This window comes from Lepisma saccharinum, chromosome 30 (genome assembly GCF_977018435.1).
Source record: "Lepisma saccharinum chromosome 30, izLepSacc3.1, whole genome shotgun sequence".
Lineage (NCBI taxonomy): Eukaryota > Metazoa > Arthropoda > Insecta > Zygentoma > Lepismatidae > Lepisma > Lepisma saccharinum.
Genome location: NC_139258.1, coordinates 17,087,453 through 17,099,995, shown reverse-complemented (window position 1 = coordinate 17,099,995; position 12,543 = coordinate 17,087,453). Strand labels below are relative to the sequence as shown.

Sequence of the window (12,543 nt, the reverse complement as noted above, 5' to 3'; positions counted from 1 at the left end):
ACATCTTCCTCTTCCTGTCTTCGGTTTTTTACATGCACATTATGGTAACACGTTACACCAAGGGTAGGTACTTTATGTCCACCACGAAAACTTTTTTTAAAATTTTGGGTTATTTTCTAGAAATTAAAAGTATTGAATAACACAAAATAAAATTTATATTATTTTTGACACAAAACCTGAGTGAGTTATGACATGATGCTAATGAAACATCCATAAAAATTCTTATCCGAATCAAAATGTGGACAATTTTTAACCAACCTTGGTGTACGAAGGGTTAATACAAGCTAGCAACATATTTGCATATGTGGATATTGAATATTGCGGGCTTATGCAACGCAAGTAGTATGTTGTAGGCTATGTGACGTGTCATTTACTTCGGATTTCTCAACCCCGTAACTGTACAGCAAGGAAGCTTGCATGTGTTCATTTATATTCTTGGGGAATCTCACGTAATTATTTTCTACAATATTGGGCACTCGGGCGCTATGTAAGAGTTACGGCCAAGTAACAAGAACCTTCTTTTTAAAAGATACCATCTTTCTTTATCACCCGACCTAACATGCAAGCTTAATTAACCAAGTTTGTAATTCTTGAATTTTTACCTTATCGATGTAATAAATCTATTGGTTATCAAACTATTGGCATTCCTCACGTAACACCATTTCTTAAGCTGAAATCAAATCAAATCAAAGGGATTCATATCATGTAATAAGGGGAAAACACTTGCTTAATCGCTTTACATTTCTAACAAGGTTTCTGGGTTCGGACAGCCATAGTGAGTAAAGTGGGAGGAGGCAAGATTCAGGCACCATACCGGCATCGCTTAATTAAAGAAAAACGAAGATTTGGTTTATGATGGGTTTCGGACGTGTACGTTAGAGAGCAATCAACCTGAAATATTGTTTGCATCCAAAAATGTTCCCAGGTGCTAATTCTTCTGTATCTGTCCATATGCGTACATGTATGTGTGGTTCCGGGCATCACCCACCCTGTCTCCTGTGACTGTGTATTGTTTAATATCACTGCACATACAATTTTGCTCTTATTGGTTAATACCATCCGCGACATGCGTTTATGAATAGCCTGTTTCAGGAATCTACTTAGTGAAATAATAGCAGGAGTTCAACTTTCAGTAGCCCAAATATAGTAAAATTTTAAATTATTTTTAAGCAGGTTACTAATTATTGTTGTTAATAACAATATAAGTTTATACATAATTATTTTCCAAATTCTTTCAAGTTGTTTAAGATATTTGATCAAGTATTTCAGTGGAGAGCCAAGGATTTTCATAAGTCATTCCTCATTTTGCCATCTCTATGAACCCCGTGGGCACGCCACTGATTGATCTTATTACATAGTTAATGCAAAGTGTTTATTAAACCGGTGGTAAGTGAGCCGTGTAATATAGGGTTCTGTGTTCGATACCCGGTGGAGGCACATAAACTGTAGGCCCAGTTAGCATATATGTACAGACGGAATCAAATGAAATGTACTTCCCTTTTCCTACCAACTCAGAAGCGAGTTGGAAACTCTTCATTGCTCCTGTATAGATAAGAAAGTGGGGGAGGGCAATAGCAGACAAGGCCAGCACGCAAACTTGTTTCCAGCAAGCTTTTTGTTGGAGTCTTGGCAGTTTATGGAAGGATTTTGTGTTCCTACACCCCCCCTTCCTCCCGCCGCCTCTCTCTCTCCTTGTGTTTGTGTGTGTATGCGTGTGCGTGTGTGTGTGTGTGTGTGTGCGCGCCAACACCTGTTTCATTTTAAGTTTGACGTATTTTATTGCATTGACTAATTGCTGTTGTGACTGGGTATGAACCAGGTTAGCAATGGAGACATAATGAAGGATCGAAAATACAAAAATTGATGGCGTTAGTAGTAGTAAAGGTAAGGCAAAGTTCGTCGTCCGTATAGAACCGTGCCATGAAGGCACATTTAGGGGATGTGGCAGTAGGGCGCCGCATATTCTCGAGTTCGGCCATTTTGGAGGTCAATGATCAGCATCACGCTCCAGCCGTTTTTACTCCCCAGGGATGTAGTTGAAACGAGAAAATAAAAATGTTTTACATTTCGCGTATGTGACAGTATTCTTTGGATATTGTCTTGGAAGTGTCTGTTAACATCCTAACCCGCAATTTTGTTTAAGGATATAACTGGCTGAAGGCCGCGAGTGTTCCTGAGAAGTAATGAGCATATCACATAATGCGCAATAGTTAGACTCACGTTTTTCGAAAAATAATAATAATAATAATAATAATAATAATAAAAACAAAATATACAAATCAATTCTACGAATGCTTACGTCATTGTGACCATGGAGTGCATTTTGCACACTAACGAGGATCTGGCGTCTAGACATAAGGTCAGTATAATGGTCTGTGGGGTTTGGACTGTGTCCTATCCATCTACGTTTGTAGTTGTCCTTTCACAACTTTCATCTTAACACACCTTTCATTATCCAAAAGTGGAAGAAAAGCGAAATAAAATAAATAAATCAATCGCTTATAGTGTCCCTGCGTTTTTTAAATTTATCACCATGACCGAATATTAATGTTTCGCTGATGTAATGCATCACTATAATCATGTGAATTATTTTTCGTCATCATCGTGTGCTTAATCATTCCTTAAAGCATAGACTCTAACGCTGTTGTCCTTAATGTAATTGATCTTATTGTGTGGAAGTTTTGATGTAGGCAGAAGAATGGTTAAGAATAAATCTCAATTGATTGTTCGAAATTTAGAATATAATAATTCCGAGGTGACGCATATTAACTGTTCTTAGTTCGATGTCAAAGAACTATTTTTCCTATACATTAAAAAGGATTCCGGCCTCCGTGGTAGAGTGGTTAGCACAGCTTGCTTAATGACCGGCCTTGGCATTGTGTTCATTCGGTGTCTCATTGTGAGTGTCGCTTCATTAATTTCATCATTTCATCAACCATCCTCATCGTCGCGTTTAGCCAAAAGTGGCACCAGAAGCGAATTAAAATAAAGGAAATCAATCAATCAATAGAACATAGGGTCTCCGGTTTCATAGAGCAGTATACAAAGCACTCGGTCGTGGAGGCCCTTAAAATTGAAATAATAATTGCAATAGAAAACCTGATATTAGAGTATTTTAAGAGTTTAGGCATATTAAAAATTCACGTCAACCAACAACAATTTCACCTGTATTGTGTGATATATGGTTCTGCCCTAACAATTGATTGATTAATTTGCTTTAATTTCACTTCGCTTTTTGTGCCACTTTTGGCTAATTTGCGAAGATGGGGAACTGAAACATCCATGCTCAGGCCGGGATTCAAACCCGGGACACCTGGTCTTGTGTATTGGACCGGTGGCCATCCACCGTCGTGAGGAAATTGGGGAGCTACAAATGAGTAGCGTGACGCGGTCACGGAAACCTACAAAGACTGAAGACTTGTCTTGCTGACCACACGTCACCCCATAATTCCCACCTCGGCAGGTGGAAGTGAGGTCGGCAGTCCTCACGGACTGTTGCGCCACGGGTTGTTTTTATTATTACAATCTTCAAATAAAGCTTTATCGTTATATATTACCGTATTTCATCGCATAATCGTCGCACCCTGTTTTTCAATCCAAAGAGAGAGAGAGAGAGGCGAGGGGGGTGGGGGATGGTAGGAACACAAAATCCTTCCACAAACTGCCAAGACTCCAGCAGAAAGCTTGCTGGAAACAAGTTTGCGTGCTGGCCTTGTCTGCTACTGCCCTCCCCCACTTTCTTATCTATACAGGAGCAATGAAAAGTTTCCAACTGGCTTCTGAGTTGGTAGGAAAAGGGAAGTACATTTCATTTGATCCCGTCTGTACATAACGTGCATCTCAAGCTCAAACAATGGATACAGTTTTGACACGCTAAACTACGCCCTCACATTCAGATCAACGAAGTTTGAAGATGCCGCATGGACAAAAGAAAAGGGAATATCCCCTAGCGGATTGTTCGTTCAGCGTGTAATTTTCTGACGGAGGCTGGCTTCAGAAGTAGGATGTTGGCGTAGACGGTGCAACGCCCATTGTAACGGTATCGTTTGGTGGAAACGTTCCTCACTCACTCGATCTCTCTTGCAAGCAACTTCAGTGGTTGCAGATAGGTCATGTCCGGTTCTATTTATAGTCGCTGCAAGGTGTCTCGACCCGCTTTCATTACACCTAATTTACAGTTTCGTTCCGAGAACTCGCGTTCCAGGAGCATACCCCCGTGGACAAGTGGTTATCGCTACGACGCCGGGTTCGAATCCCGGTCTGGGCATGGGTGCTCTTTTCTTTGCGAGTGTTTCATCATCTCACTTATCCTCATCGTCGCGATTAGCCAAAAGTGGCAAAGAAGCGACGCTAAATAACGAAAAAGAAATCAAGTCCAGAAGGCTTTTTTGCCCCTCACCCCGATGGCGCGGTGGTAACGTCGTCGCCTTGTAATCAAGGTGTCCCGGGTTCGATTTCCGGTGGAGGCACATAGTGGTTCGGATCCTACTTTAAACTGTAGGTCCAGTCCCGATTAGCCTTACTGTGCATAAAGTGGACTTAAAACTCCAATCAATCAACATATTATCCTTATTGCTCATAGGTGGTAATACGAAATACATAAATTAATTGTTTATTAATTGTAAAAATCTTTACATTGCGATTACTAAAGGACGTCTGTGCTTCAGACTAAGGATAAAGAATCTGTGATTTTTTTCAGTTCTCTGAAAAACTTTGATTGTAGGTCCCACGTTCGTCTGCCCCAGGCCCCTGCTGTGAATAACAGTTCGAGGAGTCGATAACATTTGAAGGTGGGCCCAAACCAAGGTGGGGGAGAAAAATCTTAATCTACAACCCCCCTTCTCCACCCACAAACATATATATATATATATAAATTATACGGTATACTATTTATAATAATAAAAGTAAAAGTAATTTACTAAATGTAAAATATATTATTATTAATTACATATAAACATTAATTGTTACTTTTATATATATCAAATATTAAGTAATTTCTTTAGTAACTCGTTAAAGTTGTTAATAAATTATGAAATAGTTGAAGTGTTTCTATTATGAATAAGTTTTTATTTAGTTTATGCTGTATGTTAATATAAATCAATTAGATTTCATAGTTATTATTGTCTAGCTTTCTTGTTTTACTTTTATTGTGCATATTGATGTAGTTTTTTTAACGATATCTTGAGAGAGGGAAATTATTCACTCGCAACCACACTAATTTTTGTGTTTTTCGATATTATTCTTAGTGAAGTATATTTGAAATTAAAAGTGCTTGATTATCTTTTGTTTGTTACAAAAAATCCTCCCTGGAAATTTTTGGTGGGGGAATCCTCCGCCCCCCTTCCCCCCAGGATTTCGCACTCTGGGCCCCAAGCCCATAAGGTCCAAGTTAGTACGCCACTGCTCTCCCATCCACTTGACATGAAAAGGAACGACAGAACTGCATGCGAACCGGCCTCCACGGAGGCTAAAGAAGTGCATTCGAGTTTTAAAACAGCTGAGCGAGTATGGCTGCACATAAAAAACAAAAAAGTACCACAATTGCATGAGTCATGCAATGCCAGACCGGAAAGTTAGGTCATGTCCGGCGCATGCGCAGTAGAAGCCGTCCGCGCGCCGAGTGCTTTCGGATCGGAGTTCCATCCAGTGCGACTTGAAGAAGTGCAGGTATGGGACAGACGCGGGACGTGGATGGGGTGTGGGTGGGGGATCCGTACACCGTGGTGTGGGTGCTGAGGGACGGGTGCGTGTGTCCCACGTGTGGCACCCCAAGGAGGAGGCATTCATGGTACCCGCATCGGTAAGTTACACTTATTTTATCCCTAAGAGTATCCGAGTGACGTATTTTTGTTTTTCCTCCGAGCGCTTTGTGCTTCACGTAAAGCTTTGTAACACCTTACGCCGCCTCAGTTGTCAAGGTCCCACGGGTATTCTTTCATCCCTTCACAATTATACCATGATAAACAGTGCATGCTGTAGACCCAGAATTTGCAAACGGTATTCGGGCCTCCCCGATGACACCGTGGTAACGTCGTCGCCTTGTAATCAAGAGTTCCCGGTTCGATACCCAGTGGAGGCACATAGTAGTTCGGATCCCACTTTAAACTGTGTGTCCAGTCACGATTAGCCTTACTGTGCATAAAGTGGACTTAAAGCAGCAAATCAAACGGTATACGCAAAGTTCTGTTTGATTTTTTTCTATTTAGCGACTCTTTTCTGCCACGTTTGGCTAATCGCGACGATGAGGATGTCATGAAACTCATGGAAGGGGCACTCGCAGAGAGCACTAGGTGTATCCGGAACAGAACTTATTTGTCGAGACGGGAAATTTTTTAAATCAGACAATCGGGTCGGGAAAAAAATTGCAATTTCCCCACTTTTCGGGACGGAAATGTTAAAAAGTTTCCCACAGTGGAAATCTCGAATTTTACACGTAATTTTCCGTCGTTTTTTTTTTTTTTTTTTTTTTTTTTTTTTTTTTTTTGAATAAAAAGTTACAATTTCCAAGAAGTGTGAGACACTTGAATGCAGAAAACATGAAAAATTGGCCACTTTTAAAAAATCATCCTGAAAAGTCGGGATCGGGACGGATCCCCCCCCCCCTCGATCCCGGTCCAGACCTTTCGGGATGTGGGAGTCGCACCCGGAACCCCTGACATCATAGCGCGCTGTTCTAACCACTCCGCCACGGGCGACGGGTCGGCTTTCGTGAAACGTTACGTGGAGACGATGTTTCCATTGCATGTATCGTGATGATATATTAATAATTGGCATAAAGAAAACATTTTACAATATACAAGGCATTATTAAAATAAGAAATGATACTTGTATTTTTAATCATTGCATTCATACATAAAGGGTACACTAGTATTTTATAGGCTGCAGTACAGCATGTTTTTGTGTTTTATTTTCTTGTTGATATTGCGTTTGTAAATTGTCAGATTGTATATTATTAATAAATGTAATAGCACAGCACTTGCAGAAAAGTACTTTGAAGACTGTTCCCAACATTAAGCAATAAAGTCTTCTATAGCTGTCTCTTCTACCTGTCTACTCGAAAACACTCGCAACTGCCTCTTTTTGACGTCAGCACACACGTCACTGGAACGTTTTTCAGAAACTCTTGAATTAACGTTATTTGCTTCAACACTGATAGTTCTTGTGAACATTATTATTATTATTATTTACTAGCTGATTAGCCGGCGTTGCCCGGGTATTTATTTATCCCAATCCTGTATTAGACAGGATAATAATGAATTCTAACTATAGTGTAAAATGTAACTAATTTTATATAAAGGTATTTAAAAGTATAAGTACAGTATACAAATTATAAAGTAAAATCTTTTACAAATTCACTATAACATTAATTGAACCTAAAACTTGATTATGAACAAAATTTTTAGTTTCACCTCCAGAAGCAAGAATAAATAAATTGAACGGCATTGGGAGTGTCACTATTCATCTTAGCGACCCCGAAACTATGGATTCCACATAATATCGGTAGTTTTCGATTATTTTTACATGTCACCCCCTTCCCACCCCCACAACTAAGGGTGCCAGCGGTATCTTACCCCCACAGTATTTATTTCGAGATTGTAAGTTATATGTTTACAACGTAAGGTTGAAGTTGTTCCAGGCGTTTGATAGTTGTGCCGGAACTAACATACATACATCCATTTATATATATATATATATATATATATATATATATAGAAGAAGATGATATCGGAATTGTTTATGTGGCGAAGTTAAGGTTACGCTGCCATTTCTTTTACATTGCTCCCGATAACGTGAAACCAGAAGTATTTGACTGTAATAAGCAGGCTAGAGGAATGGTTACATTTCATAAATGAAAAAAAAAATAGTTTGTTTGAATTGTTGATTAACGTCCACTTTATGCACAGATAGGCTAATCGGGACTGAACCTACAGTTTAAAGTGGGATCCGAACCACTGTGCAATGCGCGTCCACAGAGTATCGACCCCGGGACCCCTTGATTACAAGGCGAAACGAGAGTAGAGGGTATATTTGTTCATTGTACGAGCAGTGGTGATTAACCAAAAGTGACATAATTTGACAAATATAACCGGTTCTTTCTCATATTTTTGATCATAATTCGTGGAATTTACCACACGTGACTAATGAAGGCCGGCTGTCTCTTTCTTTCCTTGAATACATCAGACTTTGCCAGATTTCTTGAAATTGTTGATGTGAGGCCCAGACTTCTTTCCAAGACGAAACTGAAGCACAATTTATTTTGTTTTGCATTCCTACATGAGGACGTTGTGGTAACGCTGCCGCATTGCAATCGAACCCCTGTAGCCGACCTCTGTGACGTAGTTGTTATCACAGCCCAGGTATGCCGGGTTCGATTCCCGGCCTGGAAATGAATCTAGTGTCCCTTGATCAATTTCATCACATCATCTTCAGGATTAGGTAGGTACAAGTAGCAGAAAAGCGACGCTAAGAAACAAAAATCGGATCAATCATTGGGTTTTATATTGCCTTAGTGATTTTATGTTCTTGACAGTGCAAATTGCAGATATTTGTTCTGATTAGTTTTGCGTGAAGTGGCTTGTGCCCCGAAAACAGGCGAAGTTGTGTAAATAGGCCTTTCTGACCCGCGTAATGCCAACGCCATTGTTTTGAATACGATTATTTTCCCTATGTATGGCATGACGCACTGCAGGGGAAGGGTTACAGGGCTAGAAATTTCTTTGTGTTCCCTTTGTCTTCAGCAAATTGAGTAATGTAATTAATGTGGTTAGTTATGTTTGCAAATGCTCTTCAGCAGGTGAAACCTCTTCGTGAGCTTATTCCAGTAACTTTGCCTCGTTTCCACTGTCCAGGGTTCAGAACGACTATGAAAATGAACTGATTATGTGGCATTATAAGTAGAAGAACAAGGGACAAAGAAACATTCATGCCTTGACCGGGTCGCGGTGCGTTACGACAACCGCTACATCATGGAGCATGGCGAAGTATTTTCTTTGCAAAGCATCTGTATTCCGTAAGTGTGAAACAAGAACAGCTCTGCGCATCGTTAGAGTAAAGAAATGGTGTCCGAATTAGGAGCATGAATTTAGGACAGAGATGCTTGTAAAGTACTTCTCCATGGCCCAGATCGTCGAGTGTTTGTCTCATGTTCTCGCCACCGAAAGCTCCAGGTTCGAGTCTCGACCTGAGCATGGATGTTTCTTTAAGTGCTCTCTTAAATTTCATCTAATCATTCATCCTCGTCGTCGCGATTAGCATACAGTTGCAGAGAAGCGAGCTAAATTAAGAAGGTACAAGACCTGCAGTACATAAATGCAATTTTTGTGTTAGGCGCCGGCCCTTCATCAGATAACAATCAAGTCCATCAGTATTAGGAGACCATTTTGAACCTGGTAAAATAAATTCTCAAGCCACTAGTCGTTGACTAATTCTCTATCCTCTATAAGAGCGAAGTCAGTGTACATAAATCCATATGATCTGTAAGAAACTTAATTCGCACAGTACGATCTCCGGTGGAGATAAACTTTCTATTAGATAATAAACCGTTGCTTGCATCTCGTAATAACATGTATATCAATATTACATGTATACACATAGATTGAAGACTTGGTTCATCCAGAATTTTTACAGCCATTCATTGCCCAATCGACACCATAAAGTATCACCCTTCGCGGGGATGAAAATTCATCCTTGTTGCCAGGGGTAGTTTGAAGGAAGTAGCGTTTGGACCTTGGTCCTGATGCAACAAGGGTTTCATGACAACCCAGTTCAGTACGAACTAATTTTCATTTTTCCTTCTGCTTTGCTCGAGAGCTTGTAACTTTTCCTGTAAATATCGAGGTTCTAGCCAATCGCTTCGACCCAGTTTGTTGATTATATTTGCCTCTCAGCTTCGTTGTCAACGTTGTTTCCGGGGTCAGGACTACAGCTCGTTACTTTTGTCTTTGTAACTTGAGGAATTGCCATCTCAAACAAGGTTATCTTAAAACGTTTGTCTTACCTCATATCCCGAGTCCGTTAACTGTGATAGTAGACAAAGACTGAAGTTTCACAGTGAAGAGCGGTGTGAAATTGAGTATGAACTTTGAAAGAGAAGGAAAATATGAGAATCTTTCAAGTGTCATTGTTGGATTGTTCCAAACTGTTACTTTTTAAATGAGTAGGTGCAACTCTTGTTACTTTTTAAATGAGTAGGTGCACTTCTGTTACTTTTTAAAGTTGAAGTAAGTTGGTTACTGTCAAGTTACTTTTACGGTTTGTTTTCGCGTTGAAGAAGAATTTGGATTTGAATTTTCATATACTATTTATTATTATTATTATTATTATTATTATTGCGTACAGAGTAGCTCGGTGCTTCGTAAGCATGTAGGCTATTTTATCCCACAACTTCAACATAGAAGCTACGTTTAGTTGCATGACTACCTGTGCGCAAGTAGTCTGTCTTCTATAACCTCACTAGTATCTTATGCTTGTCGTAAGAGTGACATCTACAAACTCCGCAATATTCCCTTTTAACTGTAATATTGCTTTTATGGTGAGTCCGTGACATTGGCTGCTGTTATCGGAGAACTTGTAATGCAGCAATTAGCCAATCTTCCATTCTGAGCGCTTATTCAAATTTATGGAGATTTTTGTCCATAATTTTCTTCACTGACGTCACATGACGTGTAGCTAACGTCACATACGGTTATGCTGGAAACTGGAAGTTACTTTCTTCATAAATAGTCCCAGGAATTAATAACTATACTCGGTCCATTGTAAGATCGAAGTTTATATGAACAAAACCGCGTGTTTATAAGAAAATTTCTTTCCAATGTAATGAATATATTGGTCGTGACTGTACAGCTCAAAAATTTCCCGTATGGGTTAGTCTGCCTTTCTGTACAATAAATTTCCACTCTTTCTATCATCTGAGCATTGAATAACATAGCCAGCATGCACGTATTTAGGGGCGGTCGAGGGGTGTCTGGACCCCCCCCCCCCCCCAAAGACTTGTCAAGTACTAAAATTAAATAATAAAAAATATTTTAGCTTTTGTTGTTTAATTTCCTCTGATGTTATTAGAAGACAAGGATTATATTTTGATCATACGTCTTTGAATGACATTACACTACTGCTCAAAATAATATGCATAAAATATTAATCAGAAACTTACTTTTCTCCAACTACATCAAAATTATTTTTGTTATTCGATAACTATTCAATTATTAATCTATTTGACATTAATTTCATTGCGAGGACACTTGTTTTTATGTAAATTATTCCGATCTTAACTACAGGTAAGCTACGTAATGAATATGAATATTATGCATGCTCTGTTATATTTCTATTATTATACAGTCTTTTTACCTATTCGTGTAATATTAATTTATGTATTGTAATTAGTATTAATTTGATTTAATATATTTTTTAATTTAAACATTATTATTATTACTATTATTATTCCTGAGAAACTTGGCTCGGACCCCCCCCCCCCCGAAACATATTTCTAGATACGTGCCTGATAGCCAGATGTCGGGCACACCTGGTGGTGCCCTCTGAAAAGACCAGTGTTGCCAGTACTAATTTCGAAAATAACATGCGTTTTATGAATGTCATAATCAACCCAATAAATCGTCTTGCATGAAAAGGAACAAACATGTATCGTTCTTTTATCAGTTCGATAAAGACCCACAGAGACCATCGATGTATATCGAAAATTATTGCAGTCGACTCCTTAGCTGTCTTTTATCCATGTATTTTTACATGTACATTTAATTACAGAAGTGTAAGCTAGATTAAAACTTTAATTACAGTTAAAGAGAGAGGTACAATTTAGTATATTGAATGGATTAAATTATAATTAAGAAATGGTTCCACAAACCATTAGTTAGATAAATACTTCCCAAATTAAATAAGATTAAAGATAATATTGAAGCATTTTGTATTATCAAAAGAGGTCCTAATTATGAATCACAATTACAATGAATTCAGTAAAATAACATATTAAACAACTTTCATAACTTTTCATACAAAACCTTTTTTACACCATTGTAACTTTTTCGCCATACTGAATCAGTCCCTTGTTTATATTTTTTAAAAAATGTACCCAGTGCAAGGTTAAAGTCTCAACCGCTTTTTGTACAAAAAAAAAGTTGTAAGTTCAAAATCTCGGTTGCGTGACTTTTCGGACACCCTGTATAAGGTTCCACAGCTGAAAAACCAATAGGATTTCTCAGAACCCACGTGTGTTTGCATTGGCTTAGATCTTAAAGCGGATAGAGAGTAGGGTGAGGTGTGATAGTCGAATACACCACTGCGGTTTCAGCCTCATGACGTCATAGCCGTGAACAAATTTAATATTCGCAACCTTCATTTCGCGTGATTAATATGGAACTAATTATGTTAAAACAGTGTATAAATAGACTTAAGCCAGAAGCGTGAAGGTGAGCTCAAGTCAGGTCAATCCGTTAACCTACCGCTCTGTGAAGCCATGGGTGGTAGGTTCGATTCCGCATAAGATATGAGCGTATCGATTTCTTAGCGATTTCGTCTATATAAATTGGA

At 38.9% G+C, this 12,543-nt stretch overlaps 1 protein-coding gene across 10 annotated transcripts in view; it reads left to right on the top strand.

Moving 5' to 3' along the window:
• Positions 1-12,543, top strand: part of Dmtn (transmembrane and coiled-coil domain 2 protein Dmtn) — a 303,501-nt gene that overhangs the window by 188,940 nt on the left and 102,018 nt on the right. Inside the window, exon 1 of one of the 10 annotated variants that reach the window (XM_083115576.1) lies at positions 5,659-5,800. The exons of 8 other annotated variants lie outside the window; for them this stretch is intronic. In XM_083115576.1, coding sequence (XP_082971702.1) covers positions 5,670-5,800 — 131 coding nt within the window. In that variant the 5' untranslated portion in view covers positions 5,659-5,669. Of the gene's footprint in view, positions 1-5,658; positions 5,801-12,543 lie in introns of those variants that run through there. One more of the 10 variants, XM_083115580.1, reaches the window with a different exon arrangement.